Source organism: Fusarium fujikuroi, chromosome FFUJ_chr06, assembly GCF_900079805.1.
Source record: "Fusarium fujikuroi IMI 58289 draft genome, chromosome FFUJ_chr06".
In the NCBI taxonomy this organism is placed as follows: domain Eukaryota; kingdom Fungi; phylum Ascomycota; class Sordariomycetes; order Hypocreales; family Nectriaceae; genus Fusarium; species Fusarium fujikuroi.
This window is the reverse complement of record NC_036627.1, coordinates 1,546,922-1,568,541: the sequence shown is the minus strand read 5'-3', so window position 1 is coordinate 1,568,541 and position 21,620 is coordinate 1,546,922. Positions and strand designations below refer to the sequence as shown.

Here is a 21,620-nt window from a genome sequence, read left to right as displayed (position 1 = left end):
TTGAACTCATTATGCGCAGCTTGTCTGGCCGTCGAAATGATCACATCCCCGAGCTCTTCTTCAGGCTATTGCTATCGCTTATGAAGAAAGCTGCGTTGTGCTCGGTCAAATGAACGGATTGCTATTGTCTAATTGTTTATAGAAGGAACTCCCAAATCTTCGCAGCCACTAGAAGTCCATCATGATGCGCCCTCGCTCTCGTTATACCCTCCTCATACATCTCCTTTGAGAAGATCTGCTGGGCATATCTGGCCTCCATGATTTCTTGCATGATAAAGTCATCAAACTCCGGATGAGCCTGGAACGAGATGATACGCCCAGGCTTGTAGAGTCCTTGAACCTCGCACCTTGAGCTGCTGCCGAGGCTGACCAGGCCTTCGGGAACTTCCAGGACTGCATCTCGGTGCATTTGATGAAGGCCCTGTTCTTTTATCAGTGAAGACTTACGGGAAGGATGAGTGGTACTTACGAGAGATGAAACACCCAATAGCTTCTGGCCAGTCTCGTTGAGGTTGATTCTATCAACACAAACCTCCCAACCACCGGGGCTCACCGCAACCTTTGCACCAAGTGCTCGTCCGATGATCTGATGGCCAAAACAGATGCCAACGATGGGCTTCTCCGTCGTCGTATAAACCTTCTTGACAAACTCAACGAGCTTCAAGATCCAAGGGTCATCAGCAAACGATGTGTGTTCTGCATCCTGTTAGCTTTGCAGACGTGATTTGATAAAGAAACTTACTACTTCCTGTTAACAAGAAACCATCCACATCTCCGATGTTTGGGTACTCTTGTGCTGTGACAACATCCCACTTGCTAAGATCCAGGCTCACGTCCTTGCCCTTGTCACCAAGTGCTTCATTCTCGAGACCCTTGGTAAGAAGATCACGGAAGATATCTCCATAAGAACCGCGCTTTTCATTAACGGAAGGAAAAGGCGTATCGCACTCGAGAACAGCAATTCTATATGTTCGAGTCATGATGACGATATTGTGTGATGATAGTGGTTTAATTAATGAAGGTCAAGGAGGGTTCGTTATCAAAAGATATAGATGTTCAACGCCCTTTAATCTACACGAATATCCCCACCAACAAGGAACCTCATGACCACGTCGTTCACAAACGACCCTCATTTTAGTAATGTTAGCCGGGATGGCGGAATGTGAGTCTATTGGTGCTTTATTCGGTCCGCGTTCATAGCCGCGCTTTACCGCGCTCCACAGGACCACATAGGATTGTACACGTATTGAACCTAAACACCATGATTGAGGATATTGTGAGATAAGATCTGATAGTCTATTGGTGGACCTTATAACTATAGGCTGATATTGTTTCTATGTAGGCAGTTGGAGGGCATGATACTGGCTGAAGAGAATCTGTTCACAACGAAATACTGATTCTCTCTCTCTCTCTTTTATCGAGACATATTTGATAGATCTACATCAGGACATATTCTTCCTAAAAGTCACAAAAAGGATGCATATTATTTCATACTCGCGACCCTAACAACCCCTCGTCACAATTTGCTTGGTAGTGGCGGTTTGTTTAAATACTGCGGTCAGTCGGAAATCGCGATGTTGCCTGACTTATATAGAGTATGTTATGATTCTGTCCTAACTAGACCGAATACAAAAAGTTATTTTTCGATAAAATACACATTGTTGCTTCTCATCTCGGTCGGATGATGGTAACAGTCACGAAGAATGATATTCACCGGTGACGTGATGATAGAGGCCAAGTGAATCATCGATAGCCACTGAAATATATCAAAACCAATTCTTTAGTAGATATCAGACAGCACATAAAGATTCGAATTGCACCAGACTGCCCTTAGATATGAGAGTTCTGTTGTTCTGGATCTTGAGCTCCTAATAGCTAGCTTACGATTTGATGATTTCAGAAGCGAAACTGGACATTGAACAAACATAACGGAGAGCTTCTCTGAATGAAGAGACATGGTGGAGTTAGGACTGTTGAGTACTCTGACCTTGTCGTTGAAAATTCATCATCAGTTCTTCACGATATGAAACCAGCCACCTTGGAGGCTCAAATGATAAGAACGGATGTCTCGGGCCTGATCTGATACATATCTTGCATAAACCTCGGTAGATCCAATTAACAAGCATTCAGCAACACATGCAATTGCTCAGCTGAATCTGATCCACGAACGTGAATGTGAATGTGGATAATTCTTTGATTCCTTGGATGTCAATCAGCCTCGGCCCAATTGACAAGCATAAAAAAGAGGAAAACACGGGCCAATGAGACAAATGTTTCGTAACAAAAGCTCCTACGTTTGGATCAATTCCAGGCACTGCCGTTTCTTAGCGCATCAATTATGCAAGTTTCTTGAGTTGAGTGGCCGAGCTAAGTCGAAACAAGCAAGGATATGGCTGAGAACAAAGAAGCTGTAGACGTCATAAGCATGGCAATCAATCACCACAATGAGTCTGACACTTTAACCGGGAGGGTTAGTGATAACTACTACAACCAGCCAAGACTGGGTACAAGGGTTGAGGTAGAGTTCTTATGGTCTCGTGTGAGCGGGGAGTCGCAGTGAGATCGGTGATGTTGATGATACTATGACGTCCAAAACCTCTCATTTACAGTTCATCCATTATGTTATGCCATCCCAGCCTCCCGTTGAGGAGAATTCGGCTTGCTAAATCACTCATTAATTGACGCTGGAGGCTGTACTTAAATGATGCTGCACCCCCTCGTCGACATTGAACATTGACCATCTTGTGCTCGTCCATCACTAACTATCTCTGACACTCGCTGTCTGTGATCATCAATGGCTCCGCTCAGTTCCCCGCAAGATCTCGGCTTGGGTACCATCCTCGCCAGAGCCCTCTCTTCTCCAACGCTGTCTCTTCCTCCCACTCTAGTGGCTCGGCAAAACACAGAAACAGTCACTGTTACTACGTCCGGCGATGATGGCAATAGTGCCCAAACATTGAGCGGAGGCGCAATTGCCGGTATCGTCATTGGTTCAATTGCTGGGTTTCTTCTTCTCCTCTGGGTTGTTCGGTCGTGTCTCAATTTGGGCGCACCACCTCAAGAACGCGAGAAGTGGTATCACTACAAGGAGGAGCCTCGACGACATTCACATCATCATCGCTCTCGAAGTCGACGATCGCATCGATCAAGCATCTCCGCACCTCCCCCAATCGTCGTTAGAGAGTCGAGATCTCGAAGCCATCGCCGTGGCCGATCGCCTGGATATTATGGAACTGATCGCAGTTCACGGTACTACGTATAAGCCCCACGCCACCGACACGACAATAAGCGTTTGCGACAGAGCAACCTTCGCTTTGATACCTCGTGATGCTTTCCCATTGAATCAGTTCGATTGATCAACGTCGGTCCGATGAGCGGACAGGAGTTACGGCGTATGGATATAATCAGCACGTCATGCAGCATCACGACTTACGAGATGAAATCATGAATCACGTCACGACTGAGAAAGAAATGCATGTATATGAAGGCTTTGAATACACGCGAATCCTTGGGTACCATCTTTTGTTCCATCTCATTGTTATGAACGCTCGAATTCCCTAATTAATGTTCAATTACACGTAAATGGCTCCAGCCATGTCCAAACCTCCCATGTGCAGCACAAGGCTTTGTTTTTCGTATCATCTCGCATGCGCAATCACAATTAAGCTTAATTGATACCGTGGCGCTCGTGTCACCCCGTCAACGTCGTACTCGGGTGAAGCCGTCCACGCCAAAGTGACATTTGACAGCTCGATCGTGGCGCTGTGACACTTAGAGGTATTATCGACAAGCCGTGAGCTTCATTTAAACTAGCTGAACCATTCTGAACTCCAGGTCCTCAGACTCCAGCTCTCCATGCATAATCCCATAAACATATGCGTCGCCGACTAGACTCAACGATGTTTCCGAACCCGAAACTCGACGAAATACATGCGGAACTTCGGCGCCTTGCAATATGCCCACTTCGTCACCGACCTTAATAGTCTGTGGTGCAAGGCCAAGATATCCTTTCTTCGTTCGAAAGAGACTTCTCTTGTGTGATGCAGAGCCCCAGTCAAGCTGTATCAATGAGGTTCGAGCCTTGAGGCTCTGGTCTTGAGACTCTGTGGGCTTAGACTCTGGCTCTATTTGTTCCTCTGTTCTGCATAATTGTCGATAAGGGTGTAGTAGACTTGATAGTAAGTCTCCTCGGTCCTGAATTCCTATCGAAATCAAAGCTTTGGAAAGACTGGCCTTGGGGTTCTTGAGCAGTTCGGATACCATATCTGGATTCTTTGAAATGCTCAGCCACAGCATACCGTATATCATTTCTCCAAATTGGCCAACAAAATCATATGAATCATAGTCATATATTCCTGCTTGATCTGCCGTCAAGGTTCTGGCCAGTACTGATAAGACATTGTCTTCTCCAAACGCCTTGACAGGAAATGGGTTCAGAGCGAGGTTGAGAATTTCAGTCATCTGGGAATAGCCCTCTATGTCTTCCCAGTATGCAGTTGTGACGGCAGTAATCGTATCAAAATATGAATATGGCGAGTAGATAGTGTATGGTGAGTTGGTGTCGTACTCGATGCAGACTTGTTGGCGAGTTGCTGTTTTGAAGGTATCTTCACTTCTTCGTTGAAGAAGCCTCCAAGGAATAGCTTGTGTGTAGTCTGGAACCCAGGACGGTAGATCTGGGATGCGGTATCTACTGCGGTCTCCGATATAGCTTAGCCCTCGCCAGCTTGTTGTGTTGAGTAGGCAATGTGCTGCAGCTATCGAAAATACCTGCCGGACTGGTTTTGAATAATCGGCAACTACTGGTTCCATATAATCATCCGCTGTAGTGGTATCTGGATTTCATTAGCCAGTCCTGTCTTTTTCTCAACGGAGACGAGTTACCTGATATTGCCAGTAAACCATAAACCTTGTCTCTGGGATCTGTAGCATGCCTCGCACGATGATAGTCGACCTCGAATCCAAGTGGCGAAGGGGAAGTTTCATCAACTTCCTTCCTCAGTTTAGCTATCAAGTCGTATGTGAAGTTCATCAGCCACGTAATGGCTGGGGTCCTCTGGATGTCTTCTGTAACACTCCTCGACGAGTAACTATCATGTGCAATACTACTTCCGGCGAGGATAACATCCACAGAAGCATAGATTGTTCCGCACATAAATGTCAACTCTCGAGCTAGCCACATCTCTTGAAGTGTCCATGTCCGGCCAAACCATGCATGGTCAGTGAAGAAACGTGTCATGGCTAGCAGTTCTGAGTCAGTGAAGCTGCACGATGCAAGTGCTTGGTCCCTCAAGACGATATGCTCGTCTGAAAGGAGCTCCTGGCGGGTGATTGGCAATCTTTGAAAGCAAGCCACTGCTGTCTGGGTGTATTCTCTCTCATGACCGAGCCATACAATGACTTCCTCAGCACTTTTGTAGATATTTGCCATTTGAGAAACCTGAGCGTTTCGTTCCTCTATATCGTTTTGATTAATGCAAAGAGCATCTATCCATATGGGGCCTAGAATTCCAGATTGACACAGCGCAATGAGGGCGTTGTAAAGGTTTTGCCTGATATGTATCTCAAATCCGTCAACTAGAATCGTCTGAGAAGGCTTCGACCAACTCTCATCGGTTACATCTCCACCCGGCTCCCCCCAAGTATATGACAGGCATTTGTAGGTTGGGTTATCGTCAAGGTTGATGACACTCATATGGCTCGAAACTACGGCATTCTGAGTTCCAGGAATGATTTTGAGAAGTCGAATCTGCCCGTGCAGTAGCAAGGAGTCATATTTGTATACCATCTCGAAGCTATGTAGCTGTGTTTACCAATTTGATCCTTCATTGAGCGATTATGTTGCCGGATGACGTCTGAGATTTCTTGGCAGGGTTGATTGCATGGGGGCCATGTCTGTTTTAGGACACTTAGAACTGACCAGGGTTGTGATTACTTGTAACGATTTCTGGCATTCTTTTTCTTCTTTGCTTCAACAGACGAGTCGGCAAAAGGAAGAAGTTTTCATTAGAATCACTAGACATAGAGCATAATTCAAGAAATAATACACGAGATCTATTTAATCTAGCTATCCAATGATAGCCTGTTGTTAAATCCACGCTCTAGATATGTTCACAGCACATACGCTGATTTATGCATGATGGTTCTTCATATCATCTTCAGGATTTGAAGTGCATGTGGTCTCGGCCATGGACGCGCCCTCAAGAGTGGCACCATCCATATTAATTTCAATGAGAGGGCCCTTGTAGTGTTTTCGACCATCAACGATCCAAGTGCCCACTGCAATCAGAAGGATGACTCCAAAAGCAGCGATACAGTAGTTCATGTTGGTAGCCGTGACGGGAAGCTCGGGTGGGAATACGAAAAGGACGGTGGTGAGGATGGCCCAAGCAATACCAACGAGACTGCAAACCCATCGAACAGGGGCGCTGAGCTTGAAAGGTCGGTCTTCGGGAAGTAAGTTTCCGCCGCGGAGGAGATGAATGGCGGGAGGGATTGCGTAGGTGACGCCTTTGAAATGTCAGTTAAGAAGAGGCACAGATGGAGGACAACATACCGAGAGCAACAACGGAAGCAGCAGTAATAGCGTTGAAGGCACTTGAGCTTCCGAGAAGAATAAGACCGAAGATGATAACCCAGGCCGTAGTCCAGAGAAGAGCGTTGAGAGGAACCTCAAGGGCGTCGTTGTACTTGGCCCAGATATGGCTGAAGGGAAGACCTCGGTCACGGCTGAAAGCATAGGTCATGCGGGCACTGGTGGTCATGATAGCAGTGGCAGTAAACACCATGCAGACGATAGAGAAGACGATGAGGCAGATACTTCCAGCCTTGCTGTTAGTGGCATCGAAGTACATTTGCAGAAGAGCACCAGCTGGTGACTCGATAACGGTTTGAACGTCCTTGAGAACGAACAGCAGGCAGGAGAGAAAGATGAAACCAGAGAGCATGCCGATAAGAATGCACCAGATCATAATTCTGGGGCCCTCCTTTCGAGCGTTAGGGATCTCTTCAATCATATGCGCTGCGGCATCGAATCCGGTGAGAGCAAAGGCACCCTGAAGAAGTCCAAGCATCCAAGAGACGCCATCAGGCCAGCCGACTTCATTGATAAACTTTCCATAGACGAAAGCACCGCTCTGGTAATCGGGAGCAGCACAGGCCAAAACGGTTATGCTGATGATGATGAATCCCGAGATACTCCACAGGAAGGCGGCTTTGTTGAATAGAGGTAGAATTCGTGTCGCAAAGGCATTGATGACAAGGGCGATGATCGTGAAGGCCAGGTAAATCAGGAATTGATGCCATGCCTTGGCTTCATAGGTAGGATGCATGAAAGTAATCGAATCAATAACAAAAGTACTTCCGAGCAGAGGAGCCGTTGCCGTCAAGACAACATAGCCAGCAGCGTTGATCCAACCGGTGACGTAGCTAATACCCCTTGACCACTTGGGCCAAGCAATAAGAGCAGCCCAATGATATTGACCACCAGCGGTAGGATAAGCCGATAACATCTCAGCCAGGGGAGCAGCTAGACACAAGTTGCAAATACCAGCCACGATGAGACCCCAGATGACGGAGCTGGGGCCTCCAGAGGGGAGGGCGAGGCTGATAGAGGCTGACAAGGCGGTCCATGTGTTGAGGATGGCAAAAGCGAGACCGAGAAGAGAGATCTTGGAAAAGTTGCGCTTGAGTTCCTGCTTATGGCCGAGCTGTTCTAAAGCAGCTGAGTCGTCAATATGGACATTTCTGTCCCGCGGCGTTTGGGACTCCATGATTACTGAGATGAGGTGGGATATCAAGTGAGGTCAGAGGGTGACATGTTAGGAGGTTAGCAAAGCAGGTATTTAAATGCCAGACGTCAGGCCCGTTAACGGAGGATCACTTCTCCTGTTGGGCTAGGCTGTAACTTGGACTATTTGGTATCTAGTTCGGCGATCGTAGCTATCTCTGGGGGCGTCATTGTGGTTGCGTAACAAAGTCGCTTTTCCCCATTCTCAGGGCGCAAGAAAACTTGTGACCTGAGGGAAGAGTGTCAAAAGTATTTAGTCTAAATTCAGGTGAATCCACACTGAGATTACCCAAGTCTTTTTGTCACTTGAGATAGATGCCTTGAGCTTTACTGCCTCCCCTGGCCCATGTCGCTGTGACAGTCTAGGGATGACGATCCACCCTTCGCGGTGAACTCTATGGCTGGATGACGTTGTGGGGGATCATGCCCCGGGCCGGGGAAGGGCCTATCTCTTTTTGTTCTAGAATTGTTTTGGGGTGGTTGTCTGGGTTGGGGATTGGGCAAGCCATCCTTGAATGAGGCTTTTGAGTAACAAGTTCGGCTCATGTTCTAGAAGTAATTTATGACATGTAAGGCCCTGCAAGCTGATGAACCGCATAGGAAAATAACTGCCCAGGACAGCTATACTCCTGCAAGTAATGCAGCGTTGTAGAGCACTCATCGAATGATTACAGGGGCCTGTCTTATCATGTCCCCTCTGTACAGTACCCGTCCGTATGGAGATCTTCTAAGCTGAAGTCTAGGCTTGCGACAATAGCGCGCTTCGGAGCCGACTCTCCCAAAACCAAGTCCATGCTCCGGAATCAGCGGCCTTTTGGTCTCCAACAAAATTTCCTTCTCCTACACGCCCTTCTTTAGGCATGTCATCTCTCCAACTCTTTTCAATTGGTTTCAAACACGTTGTTATGGTCAGACTTGAATGAATCTAGCTCCCCCACGAACGGATGTGCGGCTCCCTAGCTGATTTACCCCAACTCATCAAGGGAACAGTTGGAGATAAAAATCAGGAGACCTCTGTAAAATAACTCTAACTGGGTCTATCTTTGAGGCCCATTTCAGTGGAGATGTTCCCCTAGCTTGGTGACTTTTGAATATTGTTCACGAATAAGGCAGATAATCAAATTGCGGCTCTCTGAACATATTCTGGTCCGTGCTGTCTACTACTCATCCGTCTTAACCGAGTCGACCGGCCGAACCGGCAGATGTTGCATAAATGCATAGCTCTCACTGTCTTTATCAGGGAATTATAAGTCTCAGGACCGGCATCGACCGGCTTCTCGACGGGGTTGCCGTGCCATGTGGGAATATTAAACTGGAGCCTATAGTGGCGAGAGAAAAAAGCTTCACTTCTGAGTTTCAAATCCCCGTATTGACGACTCTGGAGAAATGGTTTTTATTACGTTTTGGAATATGACAAGATGACCAGTTATACAGATTTTGCATGGCACTCCGCGATGTGACCCCGCGACCTTGAGGGGTTTTTGCTTTTCCCCAGGCTTTTCTCCGACTTTTTGGATCTGTGTTGAGTAATGAATATTCACAACGTTCCACTTTGTTTTCGGAGCTTGACCGTTGGGTCGGAGGTGCTCTCTTTTGAGATGAGAGCATGAAAGTTGCTATTGTTCTTAAGATCAGACTGGAGAGACTCGAACAAAGTGGAATCGTCGGCATTTCGATACGGACCGCCCAAGATGAGCTGATCATTATCAGGCGCTGTATATAGTGATGGGACGTTGATAAATGAGCTCCACGATTCTTGCTGTTCCTGGCAAAGTCTGCCAAGTTGGGTTTCTTTATAGATGGCGGTAACTCAAAAGTGGCCAATGAAATTGCTCTGTTAGATAGCCAGTATCAAGTGAATATCTAAAATCGACTTCTGATATTGAGGCTCTGCTCCAAATCGCTTCGCCAAGAGCCGCCAAGGCGGGAGGTGCACGCCATAGCTTTCGAAGCCTGTCAGTCACTGTACCACGTTTATTGAGACATAAGATTCTCAATGGAGAGACTTGGTCGATATTGAAGGGTGCGCATGGATATAATAGTGCAATAAGACAATCATAAGGTAATATGGGAAGAATAGCGGTTGAAACAGACTCAACCACTTAGAGGATCGAGGAACAGACAATTAAACCAAGTACGACTGGCAACAGCCCAGATACCTCGAGAATGCAAATTCACCCAAGTTAGATTTGTAAGTCTTGGACACTCCAAGCGTAACTTTTTGATATTTAAAGGGCATATTGAAAGGGCTGTAGAGCATGAAGTTGACGATTCTAGAACATTACTTGAAAATGGTTTCAAGATATCTAAGCACAGGGTAACTCCCACAGTTCTAATGCACTTAACATACTCTAAGGAATGAAGACTAATTGTATAGAATCATAAGATCTTGGGGCTTAAACGTAATATAGTAATTTCTGAAAACTCTCCGTCAATCAACGATGGCCTTCCTCAATGTGCATGTGTATAGGCATTCCTACGCCCTCCCCTGACACAATTCGCCAGAGATTTCATCTCATCAGCTTAGGTTCCGTGGTCTAGTTGGTTATGGCATCTCGTTAACACCGAGAAGGTCCCCGGTTCGATCCCGGGCGGAACCACATTTTTGCGGATCCGAAAGGACCCGCGTCTCCTTTTCTCTCACCGCTCACAACTCCACAAACTTAAGCCCAAATCTTACCTCTTTATGTATCTCCATTGGTCTCGTGGCCTAGTTGGTTATGGCATCTCGTTTACACCGAGAAGGTCCTCGGTTCGAGCCCGAGCGGGACCATTCTTTTGCTCATTGGAGCATCTATCCCTTTTTGTCACTCACAGGCATTAGTGTGCGGTTGTGCGTGAGTGGTCAAGTGGCTTGTTTGTCTACCTAGAAAGTCCAGTTTACCAAATCTTGTACATTTAATGTCAATCCATCCTCATTGTTCCCCTGCACCCTTAATAATTTCGGTTCACAAAGTAGTTGTACTTGTCCTCAACCATCTTCAAAGCCCTCTTGTTGGCTTCATCAACATCTTCTTTAGGTAGACCCAAAGCTTCATTTGCAAGGCCATACTTGGCTTCGAAGTTTCCATCACCATTGGGATAGAACGTTCGAGCATACATAGCGAGTCCAAGGCCAGAATGATCCCCCTTCTTAAGAAGGTCCATGCCTCGCTGCCAGCGCTCCTTGGAATCCTCATACTCGATCTCCCAGTCCTTGTCTGTAGTACCGGTGATTCGTTGAAAGCTGTCGAGCATCTCTCGCTGAGAGATGAGAAAGCTGGAGATGTAGAGGGGCTTGTTTCGCCACTGGGAAATGGTAGGTGACTTGTCGTTCTCATCGTCTGGAATAACCTTCAAGCTCAGAAGAGCTGCGAAAGCTCGACCACACTGATCCCAGGTTGAGCTGTTGATCCGGGTGTTGCCATCGTCGTAGAACGTAACCTTTTTCTTGTCGCCAGTCACGTCGAAACCATACCATTCAGGACCCTGGGCCAGAGAGAACTCGTACCAGAAGGAACAGCACATGGCAATCCACGAGGATACACCATTTTCTTCCACGGCATTGATTCCTGGGAGCACACTTCTACCGGTCAGGTTCTCGTCGGCGAGTGACTTATTGGTGAAGTCGATGCCATAACAATTGGGCATGATCCATGGAACACCTGCTTTGGCGGCCGCTCCAATGATCTTCTCTTGGGTGCCAGGGGCTGCGGATACTGAGAGAGAGATTGCGAGGAACTGCTGGCCTCGAAGTGCCTCCACGATAGAGTTATCATCATCGTAGTCAACAGTGACAGTGTGAGCGCCTTCGGGGAATTTGCTGGTGCTGCCTTTACGGGTGATAGCAGTGACTGTATGCTTGCCTGTCGCGATGAGATACTTGGCCAAGTACTTGCCAACACTTCCACCGGCCTGTAAAATGTCAGTCATTATTAATTAGATGACAGCGAATGTGTTGCTTACACCAATAATGGCAACTCGTTCAATCTTGTTTACAAAGCCCTCAGGCTGGTCCTTGGCGTAATGTTGAGCCATTGTAGTAACTGAGACTCGGAAGATTTATGTACGTAAAACTGCAAGTGGTAGTAAATTGTTGAGTAAAGTTGATGAGTGTGATGATGAGATGCTTCTCCAAAGGGAAGATGTCCCGACATCTTTATACTTGAGTCTTCACTACTAGCTTTGAGTGCCATTGAAGCAATTAATTGCCCGGACATTTCGTTAACTCCTGCCGTCCGCTTCTAGGCCATTGTCGATGATGCTATCGCGGACTTTGCATTTGGCGTCGGTCGAGAATTTTACCATATCCGGTAAGTGCTTTTACCGTAACGGGTAAGAGGGTCTCCCGCTCGGGGCGGATGGCCCCCACCAAAAAGACATGAACCAATCAGAGGCTGTCAAATACGAGAATAAGTTAATAGACCTCAATATCCAGGGTTGGATCGCTGATAGTGAAACCAAAAGCGCGAGTCCGAGTTTATCTCCTTGCTCTCGTAGTTCGGACTTCTCTTGAGCCGAAGTCGTATGGTGATTCATAATGTCGCGACCCGACAACGTGTGATCTGTCGTCTACGGCAGTTGGTTATCGAGAAGTGAACCTTGTTGAGCCGCAGTAGTTCGTGGGATCTTGTCGTAGATATTGATTAGAAATCGATCTACAGGCTTCCATTCGCAACTATTTATCCAGTTGACTTTGTCTTCTCGTCATATCATGGGCATGTATTCAATATCATATCATGTATAGAAGTCGCGGGGAGTTCCGAGGACTGTTGAGCCGATTGAACATGTCTACAATGTGAAAGTGCAACTGGTTTCTTCACTACAATGCCATGAATAAAGAATTACCCAACAATGAATAAGTATAGACTTGCCGACCAGAATAGCAAGAAATGAATCGAGAGAGAAATAGGTCCATATCTTCAGAAAGGTCCGGCGCAAAGATGTATCCCTCTACAGGGTCGAATGCTCCTAACACTATCACAAGAGCTGAGCCATGAATATAACTTGTTACGGTTTTACGTATACTCCAATTTTAATATTTCCTTAACGCCTATGCCTCGACCACCTCAATGTCCGATACTCTTCATGCGATAGATTTCTCTTTAGATTTTCATTAGAATTTCCTAGCTCTGTCTAGCAGGATCCAGCTCAACCTTGTTCTTCGTAATGGCATCAATCTCCTCCATAATCTCTGGTGTCAGCTTATCAAGAATCTTCAGCGAGGCAACAGTATCGTCCAACTGCTCAGGCCGGCTGGCACCGGTGATTACACTGGTAACATTAGGATTCTTGAGACACCATGCAATACCAAGTTGAGCCTGGCTGATGCCCAGCTTATCAGCAATGGGCTTCAGCTGCCGAACCTTGTCGATCTCCTCCTTCCAGTCATCAGTGCCAATACGGCCGCGCATGAAGTCGGCGAAGTTGTCCTTGCTGGCTTCAAACCGGGAGTCTTTGGGTGGCTTGCCGTCAACTATATCGTTGTACTTTCCACTGAGAACGCCCATTTTCAAGGGGGAGAACGAGGTGATACCTAGGCCAGTGCGCTCATATAGGCGTTGGAATTGACCTTCAACTCTGTCTCTGATAAGGATGTTGTAGAAGGGTTGCTCGGCGATAGGTCCAATCATTCTAAGATCACGAGCAATTCCGACCTGTTGATGTGAGAATCTAGGCAAATTATATACAAGTGATAGTGACTTACAGCTTCGGCAATTTCATCAGCGGACCACTCTGATGTACCCCAGTAGAAAGCCTAGTGACTTCGTAAGCGCTGCTGCAATCAAGTCTGGCGAATGCTAAACAAACCTTTCCGTTGTCAATCAGGTAGTTGAAGGCTCGGACAGTCTCCTCCATAGGAGTCAGTCTATCTGGCCGGTGAGCGTAGACAATGTCAACATAGTCGAGCTGAAGACGCTCCAATGAGGCATCTAGACCTTCGATAATATGCTTTCTCGAAAGCCCATGGTTGTTGACGAGAATCTCTCCATTAACGGCACCCCAGTTGATCTCTGAGAAACATTAGCATCAAGGCATCGAATACCTGGCGCATTTAAGGACTCACTCGTGCTGATGACCAAATCGCTGCGCTTCCAGCCAAAGTGCTTGATAGCCTTTCCCATGACAATCTCAGCTTGGCCAGCAGTATAGTTCTCGGCTGTGTCGAAGAAATTGATTCCAAGGTCGTAAGCCTTTTTCATGCAAGCAAATGCCTCCTCATCTTGAGCGTAGCCTCCATAGGTCATCCAGCTACCAAGACCAATCGCAGAGACATGTAAGCCGGATCTACCGAGACGACGGTAGATCATGCCAGTGTTTCTAGGTTCAGTCCAAGCCATCTTGACGATTTATGAGACCTTGGAGATGTAAATCTTGCGCGAAGTCAATGTTTCTACACACCTTGGTCAGTATAAAATTGTAAAATCGGCTCGTCGCCGAATTCGAATTGGGGTTGTGTAGCCGGAGAATATTTCGGAGATTGCTTCGGAGCGGGGATGACTTACAGGAAGATTATTATTCTATGAATCAGTGCCGCCAACAATTGGGAGGGACTTGTATGTTGCTTTAATCTGAGTAATGTCGCGAGTTTGAGTGCAAAGTTGACTCATCCAGCCGGTAAATGTCAAAGAGCTTCATCAAGTCGGATATTCCGACTTATTTGCTGTAACACCTGGGCTTCTGACTTCCCCATGTGCAGGTGTCCTGCAGCGGGGAATTGCAGTAGCTTAGCAAGGGTGCAATGGCGCAATACGGGGTCCTCTTTACGCCATAAGCCAGCAATGGAAGGGTCTTTCAACTTTTGGGTGGAGTTTAGGCCTAATTTTGCCGGAAGACCGTAATCTCACCGATCCTTTACCTACACTTAGGTTGGTGTCTCAATTATCTGCTGGATTTCGTCCTGTTCAGTAACATCGCGGGGCATCGACTCCAGTAGCATACGAGTAAGCGGCGACGGCGATCGAACCAGGTAGCCGAGGTCCAGAGGTGGCCAGCAAATTTGAGAAGCTTGGCCTTCCATGAATTGATACGTTGGCATCGTGAGGTTCGGTTGTGATGTCAAAAGTTCGGCAGTATCTTGGAAAGTCGATGCTAGATTTGCTTCAAAAGCCACTGAATCACCCTCTGGCTCCAACATACGGCCTGAATTGAAGATTGCGTCCATTCGGATTGTGAGAAGTGAGAGAAGAGTACGATTGCCTCCTCGACAGGACGAAAGTATGTCGCGTAGTTGATGGAGTATTGGACCAGATTGGTCGTTTTGTATTGAGTGATCACTTGCGATTGCATCAATTACTGCAGTAGCAATCTCAAATGTTTTGAATTCCTGCCCCGACTGTAAGCTTGCATCAGATTATACATCCACTATGAGACTCACCAGCGTCGGTCCATGAGACTCAAGAGCAGCCTTTGGAAGCTCGGAAACGAGGCTTAAGAAGTCTTTGGCGATATGAATGGGGTTCATCGAGGGTATGACAATGCCAAATCGTAGAGCCGCTCGCCATAACACAGCACGCATCCATTGCCTTGTAACAAACATGTCTGCTCGCTGGACTTCATTTATAGGGCCCCAATCGTCATTGTCGGCTGAGTCGAGAAGCTTTTGCTGCAGGAGCTCCAAGCAATTTTGAGCCACGGAGGCCATGTTGGGTATATCCGAGTCCGCGTCGATGTTGCGAAGGATCTCAAAGATGTTGGACTGATCAAAGACCCAGAACAGATGGACCAACTTTAAAAATGCCGGTAAAACTTCAGCACGGTCATCAGCTCCCCCGAACCAAGGGAACAAGATGTTTGGCTTGAGGACTATGGGAAGCTTGTGCAAGAGAGCAACACCTCTGGGCGATACGCATTAGCAGGAGATCTTTTTCGAATGAAGAACCCTACCTCTCGGTGACAAACAGTAGCCAGAGAATCCGTCGCGAAACATGTTGATCGGCTTCTGAAAGCGAAGGATAAGTAGACTCACGGTCAAGTCTTAAGATTTGTGCCTGTGTGATAGCCTCACGCAAGTACACAAGCGACTTTGTGCCTCCAGGCAAAGCGTTCTCATGGTAGATATGTAGGAAGAAGGAAATCCTCAAGGCATCCAAGAGACCCAGCTTCTCACTTAGCCCACTTGTTTCCGCCTCCTCTACACTGGGTCGCCATGCAGTGTCCAGTTTCAGTTGAGCGATAGCAGCGAGAGCCACAGCATTAGCAAGGCACCTCGCTGCACCGCCTTCATTGGGATTCTGCCGAATTTTGTTCCTTAGATCAGTTGCGTCAACGATGGGCCAGATGGGGTACAGTCTTTCAGAGTAAACCTCTAGAACGTCCAGTAAACAAGTTACTTCATTAACAGGTGACGGTGACTTCTTGGCAATAGCTTGATCGGGGCTTGAGGTATCGCTTTTTGCTCCATCCCCTTGGCGTCTTCGCTCAATCTTATCCAGCGTTCTTGGTCTCAATCCTCGCGGCCCTCTCGTCCCTTGTGAACGATTGAAGGTACATTCTATGCCCGATGCCTCACACGCTGTGCAAGGGGGTGTTTCTGAGCAGCGGATCTTTCTAACCTTGCATGAATCGCAGGCTCGTCTCGCAAGCTTCTGACGAGAACTCGGAGTGTTTCTCGGAGGTCGTGGAGGTGGGGTCATGGCTCAGAGGTCGAATTGCTGGATGGGAGTCAGAAGGATCACCATTGACCAGTGAAAAGAACGAAAGTGCGGCAAATGAAAAGACTCGGCAGAGATGAATTGTTTCTGTGCTACTTCTGGTGCAAATGACGTGCTGGTCCGTTGCGATCTCGCCTTCCAGGACCCCTGTCTACCCCAGATTTTGGTTCCCTTCTAAGCCTCGGTAGCTCCCCCGCCATTCTCCAACGAGATTGCCCTAGCACCTCTGTTTCCCTTTCCTCCTTTAGAGCTTAGACGGTCGTCTCTGTCTGTTGTAGCGGGCGTCAGTCCTGGCTTGTAGTTCTCGCCCTATATCATGAATTAGCGTAAGTATAATACTTGTTGGTCGCCATGAACAGGAAAGCTCAACGCTGGGCTTCTCCACGATGGGAGCCGGGAGCTTAGGCATCGGCAACGGTGAAGGAGCGGCGACATCGGGCCAGACGGTCTCGACACTTGGATCCCATTGCATCCACGATTCGTCTTCTTCAGACAACGTAACAATTGGTGTCGCCATGGTTTCACTGGTAATTTTGGTATAAAAAGCTGGCAACTTGATCCGTATGATATCTGGGAATTCGTATGGAGATTGGAAAGTGGAAGTGGGAAAGCTGCCGCGGCGAAAGAAGGAAAGAAGGAAAGAAGTACGCATTGTAATTTTTGGTTGATTTCGTTTTTTTTTTTGTTCGCTCCTTCTGCCTAGGACACTGAATCACGCTGGGAGAAATTTCTCTTGTTGTGAGGAAGGAGGGAGCTGCTGGGCAGGTTACGAGTGGAGAACCTGAGAAGCAGGAGAGCCTGAAGACGGCCCTGGCTGATCTCAGCTTCCATGGTAGGTGTAGCTGGTATAGGTACCAGATACTAAATGGAATCGATAGATGATTATAACCATAACATAAACTATAATCATACGGTAACCTATAACTGATTTTGGACTGTTTGCTGGTTTCAACATTTGTCAAATTGGAATAGAGTTCATTAATGCTTAATGGAAGGAGTCGTCAGAACTTTGGCTTGCACGGAAAATGTGAATCGGGCAATGGCGAACAGAAGATGGGAAGGACACATTACTGAAAAGGCTATAGAAGTGGAAACTCCTCCCCTGAACGGAAGGAAATAACTGCGTGCCTACCTACCTACCTAGGTAGGTAGGTGCCCACGAAGTACCTTCTATCCCTGCCTTCGTCGACAAACTCACAAACTTCACACTTCCATACTACACAACGGTTTCTAGATATCATCATCCTCATCAGCAGCCTTCTCTGCCAGCATAAACCTGCTCTTTCCAGTCTTCTCGTCAACCTCATGCTCAATAGCAAGCTTCTGTAAGTGGCCAAGAATGTTCTCGAGCTTGGTGTCCTTCTTTTTGCGATCTTTCCTGCCGAGATTATCTAACCAAGACAGCTTGTTGAGAACGAAATAAACGATAGCGATAACAACGGTCACGCCGAAAGAGTAAAGCCAGATGATCACAACGGTCACGATGTCAACCCAGCCATTGCTGCTCTGCTTGAAGTTCGACTCGGGGTGGGAGATCTCGCCCCTACCGGACATCCAACCAAAGAGGCAAAAAAGAGTAGCTAGGACATCGACACCGAGAATGGCGAACACGAGTTGCCACGATGGCCACGTCTTGCCGCCTCGTGTGACGAAGATGAGCCAGTTCTCTGTGAGGGCGACTTCTAAGAAGAGGATCTCTTGGACGGAGCCAAAATTCTGAACAATGCCTCCGTTGGGTAGAAAGAGCGTCCCTCTCAAAGTCCAAGTGGCGAGAGCTAGAAGGATCCCAAGAATCACACTCATAACCCACTGTCACAGCGTCAGCCTTCGCTAGCAACACATCGGGTATCACGAACTTACAATTTTGGGTAGCTGCCACTCTACCGGTCTCGGTTCCCAATGAGCATTATCATAAGCAACTGCAACTGTCGCTAAATCCGCAAATAAGGCTAAAAATACTATAAGGTCGACCCGAATTGTTTCGTTGATGATGATCATGGACAGCGTGAGATAGATTTCCAGATGGAGACAGAGCGCAATACGATATTGGATATACGCTTTCATTCTCTGAAATATTTGCCGAGCGGTTTTGATAGCCAAAACGATGGTGCTTAGACCAGGGGCGAGAAAGACGATATCTGCTGCGGCCTGGGCAGCTTCCGAGGCACCCTCAACTGCGATACCACAATCCGCTTTCTTCAGGGAAGGAGCATCGTTGACACCGTCGCCTGTCATTGCTGTGAGATGACCTCTTTGTTGCAGCATTTCTACAACCGTGTACTTGTGCTCGGGAAACACTTCTGCGAAGCCGTCTGCACGCTCGACGAAGTCATGCTGTACACTTCCAGACAAGCCGCCATGGATCAGTCTTTCAGAGTTATACACCTTGGTTCCAAGAGACAGCATCTTGCAAGTTTCTTTTGCAATTGCAATTGCATCTCCAGTCAGCATCTTAACTGGAACGCCAAGATGGCCTGCCTCGATGATTGTCTGGGCTGTATCTTCGCGGGGAGGATCGAACATGGACAGCAAACCCAAAATGATCCAGGGACCATCGTTCTTTTTGTAAGCGACACCAAGCGAACGGAATCCCCTTCGAGCAAAATCTTGAGCTTTCTCTTTGTAGATTCGGCTTTCGTCCTCCGAGCCTGAAGCCAGTTTCAGTACCGCTTTTGGGGCTCCCTTGACGCACCAAAACTTATCGTTTCCAAGGCGGCAAACCGCAGTGATGCGCTTGGAGACAGGATCGAAAGGTGTGAACGATTCAGTTACCCACCCCTGCTTGAGGATCTCTCTGGCTTCGGGGTAGCGCTTGAGCGTAAGGATTGTGACCTTGTCAATGGGATCTAGGGTTCTGAGGTTATGACTCGAAGCAAGAGCCGCGACCGCCATCATCCAATTGACGTCCTGACCTTCTGCCATCCAAGGATCGCGAATCGATAACTTGTTGGCAGTCAACGTACCAGTCTTGTCAGAACAGAGAATGTCGACACCAGCAAGAGATTCAATGGCAGTGAGCTTTTGAACTATGGCCTTCTGTTTCGCGAGATACGCTGCTCCGACGGCGAGGGTTGTGGTTGTCACAACTGGAAGACCAACAGGAACACCTGGTTTGGAACGATTAGCCAAAGTCATTCCACAACAACTGAATTAGGCATTATTCGAGACCTACCGATAATGAGAAGAACAAGAGCATAGTGTAGAAGATTCTGCGATCCGGGCTCCGTCATTCCAATGTGGTGGAAGAAGCCTCCGATCCAGGCTATGAGGATCCAAAACATAACAAGAACAAGAAGCGATGTTCCAATATTGTTCATGATAGCTTTGAAGTGGCCTTGATCCTTGGCTCCCTGGACAAGGTCTGCAGTACGGCCGACAAAAGACTCTTTGGCAGTGGTTTGAACAAGGGCAAAGGCCTTGCCTCTTTTGCAGCCAGTGGTATAGTAGACCATATCGCCAAGGTACTTCTCAACAGCAAGCGACTCGCCAGTGATAGCAGACTGATCAATGGCAGCGAGAGGACGGCTTCGATAGTCATGTGGCTCCTGCTCATGACTGTGTTGATGGGCATCATGTTCTGTTGATGTGTCATGGTCTTGTTCTTTGTCTGCACCTTCAGCAAACTCATCTTCTTCATCGCTGCGGTCGAGTTTATCTTCGGCTCGGAGACGTTTGTAAAGTTCAAAATCTTCGGGGCGTGTATAGTCGCAGATAAGGCGAGCATCTGCAGCAACGGTACCGCCTTCTTGTACAATGAGCTAGGGCATTAATCAGTCATGGTTGCAAGAAGGAACAGCTTAAGTCGAGTGGTTTCAGGAAGGAACCACTCAAGTCTGACTGCTTCAAGAAGGAACAACTTAAGCTTGACGGTTTTGGGAAGGAACCACTTACGATGTCTCCGGGAACAAGTTCTCGTGCCAGAATTTCTTTTTCGTTGCTATCACGTATGACGGTGCATCGCATTGCGATATCACCCTTGAGACTAGCGACGACGTCTGCGGCCTGCTTCTCCTGGTAGAAGCCGACGAAGGCGTTAAGCATAAGAATACCAACGATGACTCCGAAATCCACCCAGTCCCCGAGACCGACTGCGAGAAGGGCCGCGACCTCCATAACTACAATGCGATGATCAGCAACTGAACCCTCAAACGGACGGCAGAATGGCTTACCATAAAGAATGGGGCCTGTAAAAAAGCCCAGAAACTTGGCAAACATATTCTCCTTCTCCGAAACCAACTCGTTCCATCCTGTCACTTGTCTTCGTCTTTCAACCTCATCCGACGCAAGACCAGCTGTGAGATCCGTCTCAAGCCAAGCATCAGGAGTACCCTTCTTAGCAGGAGGCTCCTCCTGGGCATCGACACCACTGCCGAACTGCCACCAATGCTTCTTCTTAACCTTCCCATCACGATCATCAGCTGGGCGACGACGATCTTCGCGATAGTTGCTAATGTAGTGATCCAGGGCAGGATACTCGCCGAGACTGTCGTCTACAATGCTGGCGGCTCTCCCGCCCCTAGAAGCGCGGGAGGCTCGCCGGCCAGCGTTGGATTCCAGGTCATCGTTGTTGTTCTTGCGACGACGGAACAGTTTAGACATTGGTGATATCGTTCAAGCAGATTATGATGGTAAAGAGGATAATTAAGGTCACGAAATCTATGCACGCACTTGTCTTGAGAACAGGATGCAAACACACGCTTCAACACACCTTTCCAGGCGCAACGAGCCGTTATTTATTGCTTTGCGCATTCTCTAGGAGCGCATAGCTTACTGCCTCTTACGGATAGCTCTCGTCTTTGCAGCGTTGCAACCCGTTCACTGCAACCTCGCGTTCGCGAATATGAATATTGACCGACTTCCTGTGACCCTAGAGCGTTATTTTCCAGAAGCTCCCGTGTGATCCGGAAGGCAGATCTGCATCGCTAAAGCCTAGAAGCAATCCCCAGAGGGTTGCGTGCCAGGATGATTCTGTCACCAATAACCCAATTTCCGTCAAGATGTACAATAAACAATGAGGGATTAAGAATTGAGTTTCTGGATATTTCATTAAAGCCGGGCGACGGGTGCATAACTATGACGACCTTCAGGTGCCGCATAGCCGTTGTCAATTCGTGAACTCGGTTCTGACGGATGTGATATTCGACAACTTGGATACATTATATGGTGTAGCCTCAACCCCGCGAAACTGTGAAAGGTAC

At 47.6% G+C, this 21,620-nt stretch overlaps 9 protein-coding genes and 2 non-coding genes; 3 read left to right on the top strand and 8 right to left on the bottom strand.

Moving 5' to 3' along the window:
- Positions 1–136: 136 nt before the first annotated feature.
- FFUJ_05838 (related to P.aeruginosa anthranilate synthase component II) lies at positions 137–980 on the bottom strand (the record flags this gene model as incomplete). XM_023579096.1 has 3 exons in its annotated part: positions 137–421; positions 470–696; positions 743–980. 3 exons carry the CDS (start codon positions 978–980, stop codon positions 137–139), a joined length of 750 nt encoding a protein of 249 aa, XP_023431994.1.
- Positions 981–2,794: 1,814 nt separating this feature from the next.
- On the top strand, positions 2,795–3,262 carry FFUJ_05837 (uncharacterized protein; the record flags this gene model as incomplete). Its single annotated transcript, XM_023579095.1, has 1 exon — positions 2,795–3,262. One exon carries the CDS (start codon positions 2,795–2,797, stop codon positions 3,260–3,262), a length of 468 nt encoding a protein of 155 aa, XP_023431993.1.
- A 542-nt stretch (positions 3,263–3,804) lies between these two features.
- FFUJ_05836 (related to heterokaryon incompatibility protein het-6) lies at positions 3,805–5,788 on the bottom strand (the record flags this gene model as incomplete). XM_023579093.1 has 2 exons in its annotated part: positions 3,805–4,835; positions 4,885–5,788. 2 exons carry the CDS (start codon positions 5,786–5,788, stop codon positions 3,805–3,807), a joined length of 1,935 nt encoding a protein of 644 aa, XP_023431992.1.
- A 342-nt stretch (positions 5,789–6,130) lies between these two features.
- Positions 6,131–7,772, bottom strand: FFUJ_05835 (choline permease; the record flags this gene model as incomplete). XM_023579092.1 has 2 exons in its annotated part: positions 6,131–6,510; positions 6,557–7,772. 2 exons carry the CDS (start codon positions 7,770–7,772, stop codon positions 6,131–6,133), a joined length of 1,596 nt encoding a protein of 531 aa, XP_023431991.1.
- Positions 7,773–10,314: 2,542 nt separating this feature from the next.
- On the top strand, positions 10,315–10,388 carry tRNA. Its single transcript has one exon. It is a non-coding gene (tRNA).
- Positions 10,389–10,487: 99 nt separating this feature from the next.
- Positions 10,488–10,561, top strand: tRNA. Its single transcript has one exon. It is a non-coding gene (tRNA).
- A 162-nt stretch (positions 10,562–10,723) lies between these two features.
- Positions 10,724–11,806, bottom strand: FFUJ_05834 (putative oxidoreductase CipA-like protein; the record flags this gene model as incomplete). XM_023579091.1 has 2 exons in its annotated part: positions 10,724–11,683; positions 11,735–11,806. 2 exons carry the CDS (start codon positions 11,804–11,806, stop codon positions 10,724–10,726), a joined length of 1,032 nt encoding a protein of 343 aa, XP_023431990.1.
- A 1,088-nt stretch (positions 11,807–12,894) lies between these two features.
- Positions 12,895–14,109, bottom strand: FFUJ_05833 (probable potassium channel beta subunit protein; the record flags this gene model as incomplete). XM_023579090.1 has 4 exons in its annotated part: positions 12,895–13,425; positions 13,476–13,526; positions 13,580–13,782; positions 13,836–14,109. 4 exons carry the CDS (start codon positions 14,107–14,109, stop codon positions 12,895–12,897), a joined length of 1,059 nt encoding a protein of 352 aa, XP_023431989.1.
- A 524-nt stretch (positions 14,110–14,633) lies between these two features.
- Positions 14,634–16,404, bottom strand: FFUJ_05832 (uncharacterized protein; the record flags this gene model as incomplete). XM_023579089.1 has 3 exons in its annotated part: positions 14,634–15,095; positions 15,147–15,606; positions 15,656–16,404. 3 exons carry the CDS (start codon positions 16,402–16,404, stop codon positions 14,634–14,636), a joined length of 1,671 nt encoding a protein of 556 aa, XP_023431988.1.
- Positions 16,405–16,596: 192 nt separating this feature from the next.
- Positions 16,597–16,939, bottom strand: FFUJ_05831 (uncharacterized protein; the record flags this gene model as incomplete). XM_023579088.1 has 2 exons in its annotated part: positions 16,597–16,731; positions 16,793–16,939. 2 exons carry the CDS (start codon positions 16,937–16,939, stop codon positions 16,597–16,599), a joined length of 282 nt encoding a protein of 93 aa, XP_023431987.1.
- Positions 16,940–17,652: 713 nt separating this feature from the next.
- Positions 17,653–21,021, bottom strand: FFUJ_05830 (probable PMA1-H+-transporting P-type ATPase; the record flags this gene model as incomplete). XM_023579087.1 has 5 exons in its annotated part: positions 17,653–18,231; positions 18,283–19,529; positions 19,595–20,180; positions 20,314–20,537; positions 20,592–21,021. The coding sequence occupies 5 exons, from the start codon at positions 21,019–21,021 to the stop codon at positions 17,653–17,655; spliced, it is 3,066 nt and encodes a 1,021-aa protein (XP_023431986.1).
- Positions 21,022–21,620: the final 599 nt, after the last annotated feature.